The 19174-nt window shown below is 44.1% G+C and overlaps 1 protein-coding gene across 1 annotated transcript in view; it reads right to left on the bottom strand.

The window, feature by feature from the left end:
* The window catches only part of PRKD1 (protein kinase D1), a 256322-nt gene that overhangs the window by 96434 nt on the left and 140714 nt on the right, over window positions 1-19174 (bottom strand). Inside the window, exon 4 of the mRNA XM_068253887.1 lies at window positions 8969-9126. Coding sequence (XP_068109988.1) covers window positions 8969-9126 — 158 coding nt within the window. The remainder of the gene's footprint in view (window positions 1-8968; window positions 9127-19174) is intronic.

The raw sequence follows: 19174 nt of genomic DNA, 5'->3' as shown, positions 1-19174 counted from the left end.
ATTTCACCTGGAAAAGAAAGCATCGATTTACTCACCTGGCAGAAGTCTCCGGCCCCTGGCGCGCTGCTCCCGGGACCACCTTCCTCCTGAAGTCTCCCGCGCTGACAGCCTGGCAGAGCAGGGCTACGGCAAGATGGCGCCCGAAGCCCTGTACTAGAGACACAAATAGGTCTCCAGTACAGGGCTTCGGCAGCCATCTTGCCGTAGCCCTGCTCGCCTGCCGGTGTCGGAAACAGACACCGGAAGAGGAGGCTGGAGCGGGGCTGCAGGCAATGAACTGGCATGGCGTCTATAGACGCCGCTGCCAGTTCATTGAGGAGAGAGTGGCCAGAGTCCCGAGGCCGGGACGTCCCGCTGCTGAAAGCGGGACTTTTCCCGGGACCTCATTAAGCCTGGGACAGCGGACCCCGAATCCGGGACGCGTCCCGGGCAATCCGGGACGTCTGGTCACTATTATAGGAGGTAAGCCCACCACTACCTCCCAAGCATTTTTAAACTTTTACTGTTGTGATTTTACCCTTTTGGCGCCTCTGTACTTTCTAGACTGCATTATTATCCACCCTTGGTGGAGGGGGATACCTCCTTTTTTCCTGTCTACAGAGAGCGACTTCTTATTCCTGAGTGGGGACAGGACAATCTCCTCACCTGCTTATACAGTGGTTGCCTGGAGGTAACCCTGGTTTGTGAGTATATCTATAGTACTCTTTTCATTCATCCAACCACTACAGTACTTACTACACTATATTGGGCTCTCTTAGACTCTTAAAATACACCTTTTCAGACAAGCTTAGAACATTCTATAGCCCTTATTTACTTATTTGACACAATGTAATCAGAGGCAAAGGGTCACTGCCTCATCCATCTTTCACCCCCTAACCTAATGTGTCCCCCACTACCCACTAGATTGTAAGCTCGCAAGGGCAGGGTCCTCCTCCTAACGTTTACTGTTTTTGTCACAATATTTGTGCTGCTTGGAACTCTGTTTTACAATTTGTTAGTATATCTATGTTCCCCTTGTCCTCTTATTGTGCTTTGTAAAGCGCTGCGGAATATGTTGGCGCTATATAAATAAAAAATAATAATAATAATAATAATAATTGGGCTCTTGATCTCTCCTGTCTTTATAAACTTTAGATAAGATATATAGACAAGTTACTTGTTATAGTGTTTCATCTCGGATCAAATTTAAACAAACAAGCCCAGTGCTGTCCATCTTCACGGGCATGGAGTGCCATTTTTTTTTCAGACCACATGGTGGGGGGCCGACTTAAATAAATAGGGTTCATGCTAGAGCAGCACCATGTGGCGGCCATGTGTCTACCAGAGAAATATTAAAATTAAGATATTTACTGCAATTTTATTTTTGTTACAAGACAAGTGTACTTATACTTTTGCTGAATCAATTCCGGATAGTCCCATGACCAATTATTTAACTTTTGTCTGATTTTACATTTCCCTCCCATAGGAGATCTGAACTCCCCAGGATGCCCCGTGTCCTGCTCACAGTGTGTCCTTGTGTGAACATGCACTAACTGTGTAGTAGTGTACCAGTCCCTCGCTCTGGCACCAGTGACACATATGGAAGGACGATGATGTGGAACGTTAGAGCAAAATATCACATACCGCATAGTTGGGGCTGAGAGGAGACTGACAGAGGAAGATAAAGGCAGGATCAGTGCAAAGAAGAAAGCTCAAAGTTAAAAGTTAAAAGAATAAAAGAAAAAAAAAAAAAGCCAAACAGAAGAATGAAAGCTGATTAGGCTGACAGTACAGAGGAATGACAGAAAGGGCGAGATGTTACATTGTTACAGAAATCGTGCAATCCACTGTACAAACATAACTAAACGTTATCCCTCATCTCTCAAATGGGATGACTAATTAACATGGAATTCAGGCGCCAGAGTGTCCAGATCAGCAACCAAAAGCATTTTAGGAGCTAGTTCTATCAAAAACAATCATAGGGTTTCGGAATCAGGGATGAGCAGAAACTATGCCAGTGCGAATTTACGCATCGTAGCTCGCATCTACGCATCGTAGTTTGTAGGTGAAGTTTCAAAACTACGCTTAGGAATTTATGCGTAGCGAAGTACCGCTACGCGTAGCTTACGCCCACTATGCGTAGTTAACATGTGTATTGCGTAGTGAACTACGAATGCGTTACTCGCGCCTAATTTTCCGCATGTGATTGTATGCTTACAAATGTATGCATTGGAAAGGGGAATGTATGCATAGAAGAGGTTCCGGTATAAGTGTTTAAAGAGGAATTAATGCGTAAAATATTCTGCATACGGGCATAAGCATCCGCATACACTACGCTTCGGACTACGCGTAATTGCGTATTTTACCGCGTAGCCTACGAAATGCATAAGAAGCGAATATTTGATTTTGAAGCCGTAGTTTGGCGAAGCGTAATTGCGTAAAACTACGCATATTTCCAGCGTAGAGAAGTTGGCTGACTAGGACCATCCCTGTCCGGAATGCATACACACATCCAATTTGTGTCACCTGTAAGAATTGAGTTCTTTCCTAGGGGGTACTGAATGCAACAAATAACATAGCTGAGAGTTGTATACTGTATTTCTGGAGAAGTGAGGATGAACAAAAAGGACAGCGCACAAAGGAGCTTCTTCCAGCAGGCGGGGTAAAAACCAGAACTATGCACTTGCTTGTCGTTCAAGGTGCCCATACATCATACAATTTTGATTTTTTTTCGATTAGATAATTTAGTTTGATTATTCCGTTAGATTGAATATAACAATTTTTCCAACATGTCTGATTAGATTTTTATAGAAAAAAATACGGGATAATCGTTTGTTTTTCTTGATAAAAAAAAATAATAATAATAAAAAGATTCTTTTCAACTTTCAATCGATCGTTTTGGATGAAAAAAATTGGGGAAAAAATTGAACGTTTTTATTATACCATGTATGGGTACCAGTAGAGATCTAGCATGCCCTTGTTGCCCAATCCAATCAGCATTTTAGGGACTGTGTAGATTAACCTTTAACATTATTTCAGCTGTCATTCTAACTTGTAGGTATGAAGCTCTTGTTTTTCAGGTGCTCACAAATGTTTTTCTTCAGTATGAGCTCAGATTGAAGAGACCGGAAAAAGGCCTCAGTTCTAAACTACTACTAGTCCTTAGAGCCATGTCACAATGAATTGCAGGCAAATTCTGTATATACTCAACTATAAGTCTAGAAATTCAGGTCTGACTCACTAAATAAAAGTATAGGGGATAACTAGTACTCAAGTCAGACCTAAATTTGTGTCTTACAGCTGACCCTTGCAGAGGTAGTCACTAATTATAGCAATTAGTGGTGGCAACTCTATTAATATGTACTGAAGGCAGGTTGTCCCATTAGCTGCTGTGACTCAGTCTCCATCCCACAGTCACCTGAGTGCCCTGGCCAACATTGAGAAATTGTAAATGAAACAATGTAAACAATTGGTTACTATAGTCAACAAATACTTAATCAAAGTGGAATTGATCGTGCATTGTTTCCAAAGCATGTCCAGTTCCAGGCTGTATGAAAACGTGCATGATCTGGCGCTAGTGCGTTTAGATCACTTTGGCAGTTCGGGGGCCCCAGCTTATATTGTGCATTTTTGATGCACTAATTGCAATCTTATTTTGAGGTGGTATCTGCCAACAGGCGAGCTATTATTTGAGGTACTTTAATTGAATCTAATAAATGGTTATTCTCATAACTAAAGATCATTGTTGATTTCCATGGGTCCTATTCTTGGGATGCTATTTTGTGATTGAGGTGGTGGACAAGAATCAGAAGACAGCACTGGTTATAGATATAACAGTGCCAAGTGACTGCAAAATCAGGAAGGAGTATGAGAAGCTGAAAAAAAATCTAGAGAAGATGAAAAGCGAAGGCCAAAGTGATCCCAGTTGTGCTAGGAACACTTACAGCAGTGACGTCTAAGTTGAAAAAGTGGCTCTAACAAATCCTAATCTTCGTCCAGGAAAATGTAGTACTTGGAATAGCTAAGAAACTGGGCAGAACCCTAAGGCTTCCAGGCCTCTGGTAGAAGAGTGAAGCTTCACGTGACTGTCCTAGGTAAAGAAAACGTTATTTTTGCATCAAAATGAAATGTCTTGTCAGGAACCTAAGGCCCGGTTCAGACCAGCTTCCAGCTGCGTTGCGTTTAACCAATGCTAAATGCTTTTCTGCTGCAATCAAGCAGAGAAGTATTTGGCATCGGTTCCCTTCGTTATGAAAATACATCAAGTTTTGACCTCCTCAGGGAGACACAGGATGAAATGTGACGACGGGAAACAACAGGCTCGAGCACAGCATTTGCACAAATGGTAGTAAAGGATCATATCAACAATTGCCCGTTAATTTGAATGGACAGTACTTGAGTGCCACAGCACCTATCTGAACTGGCCCTTAGGGGTAAAATAGCTGAACAAACTGGCTACAAGCAAGGTTTTACATTTTGAAGCACAACCTTTCCAAACTAACGGACACCTAAATCCAGTCTGTCAAATAAGGCAACAATATGAATCAACATATCAAAGGAAGGCCCTGCCAATCAAAATCGATATACAGTAAGGGCCCTTTTCCACTAGCAATCACTAGCATTCACGCTGAACGCTAGCGATTGCTGAATCGCAAAGTGCACGAAAGTTCCGGCGCTTGCGTTCACGATTTTGCTATGCACTGTAGTGCATAGCAAAATCACGGCAAATATCGCTCCGCGGCGCGATCGCGTTTAAGGCAAAAACGAATTGCGGTAGTGGAAATAACCTACCGCGATTCCTGTGTTATTTAGCAAACCCTAGCGATTTTAAAATCGCTAGCGGTTTGCGATTTTGCGATTCAGCTAGCGCAAACGCGCTAGGGGAAAAGGGCCCTAACTGCATTTTTCAAACTGGGCCTTGCGTCACTCTTGGACCCTGTGGCGAGATTCCAGAGATATCACACATGCCTCCTTCAGTCGCATATGTAAAGGAAGATGCTGTATTATTATATTCACTTGTTGCTGGTCCAGATCATAGTTCTTTGCTAGCCATGCACACCACTGCTGTTCCTGAGTCACACTGACCTGATGGTCAAGCAGTTCCTGTGTCACATACCCATAACTTTAGTGCAACTCAGAAGATACTACGTGCTATTCAGACAACAGTCTGTGCAGTTGGAAAAAAAAAAAAAAACAGCAATCTGTAGAGGGACACGTGAATAAAATAATCTAGTGTGCTTATGCCCAGGTGTGGCTATAAACCAGTGGGACAGCATAATGTCTTTGTAGCTTTTTTGTCCCAACACATTTGAATGTAGTCAAAAGCAAACATTATCATAGCCATACTATCTAATTTAAAGTGGATCCGAGATAAGCTTTTACCCATTGTTCCTTACATATAGTTTATAGGGCATTCCTCAAGCGAAATACTTTTTTTATGGTTTTAATACCCTAATTCCCTATCAACTAAACAAGCCTCGCCAACTGCTCCTCCAGCGCCTAGGCACTCTGAGACCCTTGTAGCAAGGGCTTATGGAAGCTCAGTCTGGGCAAGAGGAGGAGGTTACTAACCAGAGATTTCAGAGGCAGAGGAGAGGAGAGAGGAGGAGAGGGGAGTGAAGTTTTCACAGGCTGAGGGGTGGAGATGCAGAGCACCTTGCCTGTGTGTAATGATCACAAGCAGAACATGGCAGCTGTCATTGTATCGCAGGAAGAAATAATCATCTACTGTTGAAGCTGTTTGCAGCTAGATTTGCTGTGTAAACTATCTAAACTTTAGAGAAAATATATTAGATAAGATACAGTGGCTTGCAAAATTATTCGACCCCCTTGAAGTTTTCCACATTTTGTCACATTGCTGCCACAAACATGAATCAATTTTATTGGAATTCCACGTGAAAGACCAATACAAAGTGGTGTACACGTGAGAAGTGGAACGAAAATCATACTGTACATGATTCCAAACATTTTTTACAAATGAATAACTGCAAAGTGGGGTGTGCGTAATTATTCAGCCCCCTGAGTCAATACTTTGTAGAACCACCTTTTGCTGCAATTACAGCTGCCAGTCATTTAGGGTATGTCTCTACCAGCTTTGCACATCTAGAGACTGAAATTCTTGCCCATTCTTCTTTGCAAAACAGCTCCAGCTCAGTCAGATTAGATTGACAGCGTTTGTCAACAGCAGTTTTCAGATCTTGCCACAAATTTCCGATTGGATTTAGATCTGGACTTTGACTGGGCCATTCTAACACATGGATAGGTTTTGTTTTAAACCATACCATTGTTGTCCTGGCTTTATGTTTAGGGTCGTTGTCCTGCAGGAAGGTGAACCTCCGCCCCAGTCTCAAGTCTTTTGCAGACTCCAAGAGGTTTTCTTCCAAGATTGCCCTGCATTTGGCTCCATTCATCTTCCCATCAACTCTGACCAGCTTCCCTGTCCCTGCTGAAGAGAAGCACCCCCAGAAAATTATGCTGCCACCACCATATTTGACAGGGGGGATGGTATGTTCAGAGTGATGTGCAGTGTTAGTTTTCCGCCACACATAGCGTTTTGCATTTTGGCCATAAAGTTCCATTTTGGTCTCATCTGACCAGAGCACCTTCTTCCACATGTTTACTGTGTCCCCCACATGGCTTGTGGCAAACTGCAAACGGGACTTCTTATGCTTTTCTGTTAACAACGGCTTTCTTCTTGCCACTCTTCCCTAAACGCCAACTTTGTGCATTGCACGACTAATAGTTGTCCTATGGACAGATTCCTCCACCTGAGCTGTAGATCTCTGCAGCTCGTCCAGAGTCACCATGGGCCTCTTGACTGCATTTCTGATCAGCGCTCTCCTTGTTCGGCCTAGGAGTTTATGTGGATGGCCTTATCTTGGTAGGTTTACAGTTGTGCCATACCCGTTCCATTTCTGAATGATCGCTTGAACAGTGCTCCATGGGATGTTCAATGCTTTGGAAATCTTTTTGTAGCCTAAGCCTGCTTTAACTTTCTCAATAACTTTATCTCTGCCTTGTCTGGTGTGTTCTTTGGACTTCATGGTGTTGGTGCTCCCAATATTCTCAGGCAACCTCTGAGGCCCCCAGAGAGCAGCTGTATTTATACTGACATTAGATTACACACAGGTGCACTCTATTTAGTCAGTAGCACTCATCAGGCAATGTCTATGGGCAACTGACTGCACTCAGATCAAAGGGGGCTGAATAAGCACACCCCACTTTGCAGTTATTTATTTGTAAAAAATGTTTGGAATCATGTATGATTTTCATTCCACTTCTCACGTGTACACCACTTTGTGTTGGTCTTTCACGAGGAATTCCAATAAAATTGATTCAGGTTTGTGGCAGTAATGTGACTAAATGTGGAAAACTTCAACGGGGCCGAATACTTTTGCAAGCCACTGTATAAAGACAAATTGCTTGTTATAGTTAGTTTTTCATCTTGTATCCACTTTACAGTGGAAATGAGGATTAGAGAGATTCAGAGAGGAGTCTCGCTGCAGTTTTTTTTACTTACCAGAGGCTTCCTCCAGCCATCGCCGTCCTCCTCAGCACCGCAGTTCTCCCGCAGTCAACCCCCGGTAAGCGGTTCAATTGGACTCAGTCTGACTAGGTGACGTCAGTCACACATGCACAGAAGTGACGTGTCCACGCAGTCTGACTGAGTGACGTGTCCACGCAGAAGGTCCGCTGCTGACATCACTGAGCCACTTACCGGGGCCCACCACAGCTGAACGGGACATCGTAGGAGGATGGCGAGGGACACAGCCATGCTTATGGGGCTGGAGGAAGTCCCGGGTATGTAAAGAAACTATAGTGAGACTCATCTCTGAGTCTCTTTAACCACTTGAGGACCATGGGCTTAAACCCCCCTAAAAACCAGGCTATTTTTTAACAAAATGGGCCACTGCAGCTTTAAGACCTCGCTGCAGGGCCGCACAACTCATAAGCTTCAGCCTATGACGGCCGATCAATGTCATGTGTCCCAGGGGGGCAGCCGTGTCACTCGGTTGTCCCCAGTACAGCGCTGCCATAGATCTTAGCGCTGTACGGCTATAAAAAACGGAGGTTTCACCATCTAACAGTCTCCTAGCGGCGATCGCCGCTGGGAGGCTGATGGCAGAGTGGAGCTCCGTCATTCATGCAGAGATGTGCTCGCATCGGCGCGTGCGATCTCCTGCAAATCACCGCCCCAGGACTTGAAGCCAATTGGCGTTAGGCGGTCCTGGGGCTTCCACCTTGATCAAGTCCATTGGCGTTAGGCTGTCTTTAGGTAGTTAAGCATTTTACCCACATTACCAAAACTGTGGTTCTCAAACTGTGGTATGTGCCCACTAGTCTTCTGTCATAGGCCTCAATTCACTAAGCTTATCTCCTGTCTTTAATAACTCTTCTAGAGTTATTACTATGGTGATTAGGCATGTAGTATTCAGGAAACATTTTACCTCAGGCAAGCCTAAAGTTAACTCTTCTGTCTTTAAATTAACTCTCCAATCCTTATAATAACTCCAGAGTTAAATACAGGCTGTTAATTAACTGCGTGTGAAAATAACTACAGAGGAGGTAAATTAACTACAGAGGAGGTAAATTAACTACAGGAGAGGTAACTTAAGGAATGAAGAGGTAAGATAACTCTCTCACGTGTGGAGGTAAGTTTTCTCTTGCCTTATCATCTCCAGCATGATCTTAGTGAATTGAGGCCATAGTGTGTTAGGAGGTCTACAACTCTTGACATGCACATCTTGTGAAGTATTTTGTACTAATGAAATAATGTTAACAAAAACACGTAAGAAAACAAAAACAAAATTAGTTTTTCCCAAACTACAACTCAATATTAATTCAGCTTCACATTAATAGACTCTGGCATGATGTCTGTGGTCCTCTGGATCTTTGCCATAGTGTAACGTGAACCATGGAGAATAGGATGCTCACATCCAATGCTGATAGAGCAGGTGCTTTATATACAAAGATCTCATGTCTTCCTTACCAGTGGTGTTTCTTCCGAGCAGTTGACAGGCTCAGAGGACACAGTGCGTATGCTTGATAAGTTAGTCAATGACACGTTTGACAACCGACGTTTCCGTACCCCACTGCAATTGTTCGGTATCTTGAAAGCACATCGCTTGTGATAGTTCAGACCACATCCTGCAGGATAAAACAGATGGACAAATTCAAATGTCATGAATATTCTCTGCAAAACTGAAATTGGATATAAGAAGATCAATTAATCCAAACAAGAAATGTTGGCTGCTGCAAAACGGGAAACTTCAGCTTACAGTTTACATCAAAAAATAGTCTCTACAGTTTATATCAGTGACTGGTTTATAGTTCTAATGCTCAGGTCTACTTTAGAATAGATAGATAAATCGATAGTTACACAGGGACCTCCCCCAAGCATTTCCAGTTTCTGATAAACTACGGTACTCATATCCAGGGCTGTGGAGTCGGTATAAAAATCATCCGACTCAGACTCCTCAGTTTATGAAACCTCCGACTCCAGGTACCCAAAATTGCTCTGACTCCAACTCCTCGGACTCCTTAGTCTAATTTTTACATTGGTTCAAAAATCATTCGACTCAGACTTTTCAGTTTATTGAAGCCACTGACTCAGACTCCATTAACCCAAAATTGCTCCGACTCTATGGCCTGGTGCACACCAAAAACCGCTAGTAGATCCGCAAACCGCTAGCGTTTTTAGCTGCGTTTTTTCTTCTTTTTTTGAAGCGTTTTGCGGTTTTGTGCTGCGGTTTTTGGTACAGCAGATTACAGTTATTGTTACGGTAAAGCTGTTACTGAACAGCTTCTGTAGCAAAAACACCTGGCAAACCGCTCTGATGTAGCATTTTTCAGAGCGGTTTGCGTTTTTCCTATACTTTACAATGAGGCAGAAACGCCTCCGCAATCCAAAATCTGCAGCAGCCCGGGAGTATGCGTTTCTGCAAAACGCCGCCTGCTCTGGTGTGCACCACCCCATTGAAATACATCACCCTAGCATTTCCACATCCGCAATCGGATCTGAAAACGCGACCGAACCGCTCTGGTGTGCACTAGGCCAATATCTATGCTCCTTACTGCTCTGTTTTGTACAGCACTACAGAAGAGGGTGTATGGGGGTATGGGTGTGTGTGTGTGTGTGTGTGTGTGTGTGTGTGTGTGTGTGTGTGTGTGTGTGTGTGTGTGTGTGTGTGTGTGTGTGTGTGTGTGTGTGTGTGTGTGTGTGTGTGTGTGTGTGTGTGTGTGTGTGTGTGTGTGTGTGTGTGTGTGTGTGTGTGTGTGTGTGTGTGTGTGTGTGTGTGTGTGTGTGTGTGTGTGTGTGTGTGTGTGTGTGTGTGTGTGTGTGTGTGTGTGTGTGTGTGTTAAATCGTTTTTTATTGTTTTGCAACACAAAACAATGCAGTTAGGCTTTCTGAGGCAAAGACCATGATGAAGGTCAAAGGCTACTTTAAGGGCCCTTTTACACTCTTCCCACCTCTCAACTCTAATGCCCCTGCCAGACATCACTATTTCTGTTGATGGCACTTACACAACACTTGTCCCCCAGGCTCACTGTCTAGGTGTAATTTTGGACTCAAGTCTCATTTAAACCACACATTGACAAACTATCCTCCTTTTGTTGCCTCCACCTAACAAACATCTGCTGCATCTGTCCTTTTATCATGCAAGACACTACCAAACTTCTGGTGCATGCTCTGATTATTTCCTGACTAGACTATTGCAATTCTACTCTGCATCCTCCCTGCCAGCTGTTTAGCCCTGTTACAGTCCATCAGGAACTGACAACTCATCCACCTCTCCTCCCGCTTCTCCAGCCCAATCCCCTTGTCACTCCCTTCACTGACTGCCAGTTACACAAAGGAAACAATTTAAAATCCTGACTTTCACCTACAAAGCTGTCCACAACCTAATTCCTTCCTATCTAAATCAACTTATTTCCAGATACCATCCTACACACAATCTCCGCTCTGCTAACAATATTCTGTCTTCTTCCTTGGTCACCTCTTCTCACTCCCACTTGCAAGACTTCTCTCGATCCTCTCCCCTCCTCTGAAACACTCTCCCTCAACACATCCACCACTCACTCGCACTTGCACTTGTGATGCTGGGCATACACGGACATGATTCTCCTTATCAATCGAGCCGCTGATGGCTCGATTGATCATTTCCGACAGGTCCGATCAGCAAGGCGCTCGATTCCCCGCTCGATACCCGCGGGCGGACAATGAGCAGAAAACAGGCGGAAGATAAGGAGCGGCCACGGGGATGAACGGGGATCAATCCAGGCACGGGCGGGGACGCACCGGGATCGAGCCAGCGGCTCGATCAGGCGCAACTATCTCACCATGTATTCCCAGCATTAGACCCAATCTGAAAACTCACCTTTTCAGGCAAGCAGACACTGCCCAATGACAACCATTTCTACCACTCCATACACACTCCATACACAGCTTCCCTTTACCTATTGTCCTAGACCTATACCTTTAGACTGTAAGGCCTTTTGGCCAGGGCTCTCGTCCCCTTTTGTCTCACAATGCTGTGTAATGGGTGTACATACTTCCCACCCCTGTGTAAAAATATGCAGTTAATTCGTTCACTGCATTAGCGGTTATCCACTCTTGTCTTAACTGTTGTATTGTATAAGTTGTATTTCTAAACCGTGTATGCTGTTGTACAGCGCCTCAGAAGATGCTGGCGCTATATAAATCAATAATAATAATAAAAACAATATGTACATTGTGTCATGTCTCAACAGTACAAAGGCAAATGCAATGATGGTCCTATGAGGCTATTACATTGATCGCAGTGTGGCGGGTTCCAAAGCAGGGCGACGTGTGCGTTTACATTGGCAGTGAGACATTCTTGCATGGAGCTATATGCCTCACTGTATGGGTAAACCCACACCATGGAGATGTGATGTGACTTTTTGCGAAATTCCATGCATAGCCCTGGAGAATGAAATACAAATTATTACTTTTGGTGCAGGAGAAAATTAAACTATTATGCCTTTCGGGCCCGATGAGTTATTTTATAATGAAACTAATAAGGCGGACCCCGGATGTGGCAGTGCATGAGTACTAGTGAAGAGAGCTGTGTGGGGAAATGGTGAGGTGGAGGCTGTTCACGTGGTAGCCAACCATACACTGTGAGGACAGCACACGGGAGGGGCCTGCTGAGGTCACCTGAACAGGGGAGAACATAAAACTTCACACAGTTTTACAAGTGTGAGAGCAATACCCTTTTGTACTATTAAATAGTTGTACAGTATTACACTATGAGAGGTTTTTATTTGAGGTCATCACATTGGCCATGAATGTGATATTGAAGGTGGAATAGGAAGTGGATTGTACCTGATCATGGAGGTCAGGGGTGACCTGGGAATATTCCCTCAGCGCCACTAGACCCTGGTGGTCATTGCATCTGGTGAGTGGCTTCTGATAAGGACTGGTGGGGGTGTTCTGTGATATGCAAGAAGAGGGACCTTGAAACATCTGCAGAGGAGGTAAAGGACTTCATGTTGTGGAATTTGTGGGACTTCATTGCTATTACATTTGAATTGGAGTGGCAGCTGTAGTATTGAATTGTATTAGCCCTTTCAGCCACTTTTCTTAGAGCTGATTCAGATGGGTGGTAAATGCAGTGTTTTTGGGAGGCGACAAAATAGTTGTATGAAAGTGATAAACTGCCCACCATTCCATTCAAATGAATAGAAGCCGCTTATAAACTATGGGGATAGCTTACTGCGTCCTTCACGTAAAAGCAGTGGTAGATGCCTTCATACCTTGCAAAGAAAGAGACAGCACACTACTGGCTGCAAAAACGTTGCTGTGTATACACAGCAATGTTTTTGCAGCCGTAGTGTGCTGTCTCTTTCTTTGCAAGGTTTGACCTGGGACCGTGTGAGCAATCCGGTCGAGACTAGGCACCGGCCAACTTCACAAGTCTCAAACGCCTGGATCGCTGAGTCCTTGGCATCACACACACAGAAGATGCCATCATTTCTGATGCTACATGTAGCGTCCAAGATGGATGTGTATGAGTAGGCTAGTGCCTCCCTAGTGGGCTCAAAAAACAATTGCATGATGAAATGTCAAGAACCTATACAGCACGCTTATCTGCTCGGTAGCAGAAACGCCTTTTGCATCTGCAAAACGAGCTGCCCCAAGCCATCCCGCAGAAGCTCGTCTCAACCAGACCTAAACAAGAGTTTGTTGTTATAACTTCTAAGAGTGTGACTAATATTTTGGAGCACTGGAAAACTGTTGACTTTAGTTCCACTAAGATGTAATGGCTGGCTTTAGGGCCCAATTAATACAATACTATGCCTGAGCATCACATTGCATTTTGACAACACTGCAAGCATATTTTTTAATTGATCAAGGCCCAATTGTAAGATAAAAGTACGCTTACATATAAATGCACTAACATTTAAAAAAAATAAAAGACTGAACATAGGATAAACAAGTTGTTTCATTGCTTTTCCTTATCCAGCCATGCAACACAAATCTAAACACGTGATTTTGTCGAATTGTTTACTGCAAAGCTTGTGAAAATATTTTTCTCAAAGGTCTGACACTTTCCAGACCTACAAAATTATTATTCAGAAAAAAAAACAGCAGCAAGACAAAAATAAGTAAAAGTATTTAGGAAATACAATGAGGGGAACCAGATCTTCTCTATGGTTTAATGGAAGTTTTTGTGAGTAAATAAAGGCAAATACTTTTGCCTTCATTGAAAAAATATTTATAGTGTTGGGATGCAAAAAAAGAAAAGGGGAGGTGGAGGGGGACTAAGGCAGCCCTCACCTGGGGTTATTTTTTCTGCACAGAATATCACATGTTCCATTTTATAAGCGATAAACTCACACAATGAAGAGCATTAGCAAAAGCAGAGGGATGTTGGAGGTGGGATGCCCGTTCCACACCTGCACAGTAAACAGAGCAGGTAGACTCCATGCCTCTGCTCAGCTAAGCAACTTGCTTGGCCAAAGTGGTGGAGGATTTGGGGCTCAGCACCGATGCATTTATTACTTTGGCTGTGTACTTGGATGTCCAAAAGGATAGTGTTAAGATGAGCAGTGGATTGGTCACCGGAGCGGAAGATGCTGAAAGGAGAGCATTGGTTATAGTGACACTTAAAGAGAACCAGAGAGGAAGAACATAACAGATTTATACATACCTGGGGCTTCCTCCAGCCCCATCAGCCTGGATCTCTCCCACGCCGCCTTTCTCCGCTGCCTCTGTCCGCCGATACCGGGTCTCGTCATTTCAGCCAGTCGACGCAAGTGCAGTGCGCTCCTTCCGAACTGCGCAGGCACATGTGTAAAGCAGGCGCCGGCGAGATGGAGGGAGCACCTGTGGATGCGTCCAACTGGCTGCGTCCAGGGGAAGTGACGGGACCCGGTAACGGCGATAGAGGCAGCGGAGGACACCGGCGTGGGAGCGATCCATGCTGATGGGGCTGGAGGAAGCCCCAGGTATGTATAACATCTTTTTTCATTTTTCAAGTGCCTTCCTCTCTGGTTCCCTTTAAGCCTGAAATAAAAAAATCTATTTTACTCACCTGGGGCTTCTACCAGCCCCCTGCAGCCGTCCCGTGCTCTCGCAGTCACTTGCAGATCCTCCTATCCCCCGCCACCAGCTAGTTTCGTTTTCGGCGACAGGCCTGGCCAAGCATCTGCTTCTTTGCTTTCCAGTCTGCAATAGCGCCCTGCGCCAGTCGGACAAAAACAAAACTAGCTGGCGTGGGACAGGAGGATCCGCAAGTGACTGCGAGGGCACGGGACGGCTGCAGGGGGCCTAGTAGAAGCTCCAGGTGAGTAAAACTGATTTTTTTTTTTATTTCAGGCTTAAAGGGAACCTAAACGGAGAGGGATATGGATGTTTCCTTTTAAACAATACCAGTTGCCTGGCTATATTGTTGATCTCTTTGGCTGCAGTGGTGGCTGAATCACAGACCTGAAACAAGCATGCAGCTTATCCAGTCTCACTTCAGTCAGTTGAGAGGCTGTGGCTGAAAGTATTAGAGACACAGGACCAGCAGGAGAGTCAGGCAACTGGTATTATTTTAAAAGGAAAAATTCATATCCTTCTCAGTTTAAGTTCACTTTAAGCATCCCTTTAAAGGGATACTGTAGGGGTGTCAGGGGAAAATGAGTTGAAGTTACCCGGGGCTTCTAACGGTCCCCTGCAGACATCCTGTGCCCGCGCAGCCACTCCCCAATGCTCCGGCCCCGCCTCCGGTTGGCTTCTGGAATTTCAGACTTTAAAGTCTGAAAACCACTGTGCCCGCGTTGCCGTGTTCTCACTCCCGCTGATGGCACCAGGAGCGTACTCCGCAGGCACAGTATGGAAGTGACGGGACCCGGTAGCGGCAATAGAGGCAGCGGAGGAAAGCGGCGTGGGAGCGATCCATGCTGATGGGGCTGGAGGAAGCCCCAGGTATGTATAACATCTTTTTTCATTTTTCAAGTGCCTTCCTCTCTGTTTCCCTTTAAGCCTGAAATAAAAAAAAAAAATCAATTTTACTCACCTGGGGCTTCTACCCCAGGGGCTTCTTCCTGCGCCCAAGTCTCCGGTGACGTTCTCTCTCGTACGCCAATAAAAATACCACACAGCGTTATACATTAAAGTGAACGTGAGATGAAAACCATCTCAGGTTCTCTACTTACCTGGAGCTTCCTTAACCTCTCCGAGACAGACGCAGTATGAATCTACATCCAGCAGGTGGTGCTGCGGCCCTAACTGGACATAGACTCTGGGTCGCAGTAAATCATGCATCCCCGCCAATACCGCCGATCTCGCCGCTCTGCCGCCTATAAGACGTATACCAAAGTGACGGGTACTGTTGCTATGTAGGCTTGGAAGAGTAATGATGGCGCAGAGCACAATGGAGCCGTGTCTGGCAGGCCGGATAAGCAGGGGAACAATGCACTCAGGAGTCACCGTTCCAGCCATTATAGTATGGAGATCAATCTTTGGGGCTTTCAGCCACACTCTAGGATGAAGCACAGACTCAACTGTAAGGCCTGGTTCACACTGATCTGTGAAAACAGGTCTGATCACCAGTTGATCGGATCAGTTTTCACTCAGATTCTGTTCAGCTGCTGCCGCTCAGTTTCTCCATATTCCCAACCCCCCGACACCAAAGTGGATTTTGCCCCTTAGAATGGTCCGTTTCTTCACTAGTGTGAAGAAACGTTCCGTTTTCTCATTGCCCTCAATGCAGCGCTTCAGCTTCAGTTCCGCTGGGCTTAGCGGTTCAGGAAAATTGCTGTGGCAGCAAACTTGTGTTCTGTTTAGCGGATCGTGCGAAACGGATCCATTTGAATGCACAGACGTGAACGGATCCATAGGTTAACATTGGATCCATTTGCATCTGTTAGGATCCATTCCGATCTGCGAACGGACCATTTTTTAACACTAGTGTGAACCGGGCCTAAGGAGTCTGGCTAAGCCAGACTGGCTTAGCTCAGAAATATCACAATGTTATATGTCTACCTGTATGATATAAAGTGCTATTCACTGGATGGTGACAGTGCTTTTCTTTTTGCTAGCGGTCTAAAGAGAAGGGATACTCCAAATGGAGGAGCGGATATTCCAATATTTGCTCATCTGGTAATCTCAGCAGCAGTTCTGCAGGGAGGATGACTCACTACCTAATATGCTGTACAGATTGCCACCAGAGGGGAAGCTACAAACGCAAGACCAGACAGAAGCTTTTCATTACAGAGTGGAATGCTAGATTTGTATCGAGGGAAAGATACAATGAGGTACAATCGCTATGCAATACTATGAAGCATGACATGGCCTGCACACAGGATGCAACAAGCCCACATTACCATACTGACATAATGTATATTCAGAATAATGATACACACAGAGACTGCAGCACACTGATTCAGATCACACAGTTTGTATACACATGACGTCTGTATAAAAAAAATGAGATTAGCCATAACGACATATTTAACAGTATCATAAGGCTGGAAGATGCTGTGGCATTATCGTGATTTTTAACCCATTCAGGTTCCGTCGTTTTCACGTGAGAAATGTTCACCTCCCATTCATTAGCCTATAACTTTATCACTACTTATCACAATGCACTGATCTATATCTTGTTTTTCCGCCACCAATTAGGCTTTCTTTGGGTGGTACATTTTGCTAAGAGCCACTTTACTGTAAATGCATTTAAACAGGAAGAATAAGAAAAAAATGGAAAAATTCATTATTTCTCAGTTTTCAGCCATTATAGTTTTAAAATAATACATGCCTCCATAATTAAAACTCACGTATTGTATTTGCCCATATGTCCCGGTTATTACACCGTTAAAATTATGTCCCTATCACAATGTATGGCGACAATATTTTATTTGGAAATAAAGGTGCATTTTTTCCATTTTGCATCTATCACTATTTACAAGTTTAAAATAAAAAAAATATAGAAATATTTCATGTTTACATTGATATTTAAAAAGTTTAGAACCTTAGGTAAATATAATATTTACATATTTTTTTTTTTAATTGTAATGGATTTTTTTTTTATAGTAAACATTTTATTTGGGTACTTTTGGGAGGGTGGGAGGTAAACAATAGATTTATAATGTAAATGTGTTTTAATTCTTTTTTTTTTTTTTTTTTTCAGGTGTAGTATTACTTTTTGGTCACAAGATGGCGGCCATGAGTTTGTTTACATGACGTCACTCTAAGCGTAGCACGCGCTTAGAGTGACACATCGGGAAGGGAACGGCCAGAAAAGGCGCAGCTTCCGAGAGAAGCTGTAGCTTTTTCAGCGGGGGAGAGGAATCAGTGATCGAGCTCCATAGCCCGATACATTGATTCCTTGGCTACCGAATCCGCGGCCGGGAGCGGGAGCGCGCGGCAGCGCGCATGGTTCCTGGACGTAGAAACTACGTCCAGGAACCAAAATAGGTTAAACAGCAAACCTCTAATCTTGCAGAAAAACAACTACTATATATGTTACAAAGCAACAGGCTACACAGCAAAGTAGGGCTAATTAATGGAAATGTTGGGGACAGTTTTCATGGGTATTCTGTAGCAGTGTTATTTGATGAAGAACCACTATCACAAAAAAAGTAGGCAGTTCAAATCTGACAGGGTTTGGGCCAGTCCATCTCCTCATGGGGGATTCTTAGGGTTTTCTTTGTTTTCAACAGCATTTCCTGAACAGCAGTTGTAAAGACTAACTGACAAAATAGTGTGCAAGTGAGAAGAGAGGCTTGCTGGTAGCTTACTATTTTGACAGTTAAACTGCTGTTCAGGAAATGTTGTTGAAAACAAAGAAAACCCAGAGAATCCCCCATGAGGAGATGGACTGCCCCAAAACCTGTCGGCTCTGTAAGATTTTAACTGCCTACTTTTTTGTGATAGTGGTCCTTTAACAGGCAAATAAAGACCCTAAGCAGCATTGCAGGGGTGGTATGCACCATCTGAACAGACAAAGGGCTCGATTCACAAAGCGGTGCTAACCCAGTTAGAGACTTTAGGCGTGATAACCATTGCACCACGCTGGTGAAAAGCAAGATTAGGCATGGTAAGTTTAGGCATGATAAGTTTAGATCGCGCGCAAAATCTTCCATGCAAAGCAGCGCCATTAAACTCTATGCGAAGTGCACCAGACTTTGCTAGTGCAAAACTTTTGATCAGCTGTGCACTGCGGTGCTAACCCAGTTGGTGCTTAAACGTATCACACCTAAACTTATGCCTAAACTGAGTTTAGGCGTGATAAAGGGCTTTTCACCAGCGTGCTAATTGTTTGCACCGCTTTGTGAATCAGGCCCAAAATGTTTACTCAGAGATTTTTCAGCATTCGCGTTAGCGCTTTTTCCTGCACAGCAGCTCCATTTTCACTATCACAGAAAACACCATAAAAATGTGAACGGGGATAGCGATGCAGAATATTTGTAAGATTGAGATCAAAATAAGATAAAAATGGGAAGTACACTAAGAGATAGTTTTAAATGAGAAGAGCCCTAAATGAATATTAAATAGTTTTGTTAACTGAAAATGTAAAAAGACTGATGGAGCCAGGACAGGGGTAACAGAAGGTTCCATTTAGCGGTGAAAGGAAATGTGGGCTCTGGGAGGTGTGAGGATGGTTAGGCATTGTGTGTCTGTGTGTATGGGAGTGGAATCAGGGTTAGTTAGGTGTCAGGCGGAGAGGGGGAATTGGTTAAGGT

Source organism: Hyperolius riggenbachi, chromosome 9 (genome assembly GCF_040937935.1).
Source record: "Hyperolius riggenbachi isolate aHypRig1 chromosome 9, aHypRig1.pri, whole genome shotgun sequence".
Taxonomy (NCBI): Eukaryota; Metazoa; Chordata; class Amphibia; order Anura; family Hyperoliidae; genus Hyperolius; species Hyperolius riggenbachi.
Note: the sequence above shows the minus strand (reverse complement) of the source record. Positions and strands in the feature narration are given on the sequence as shown.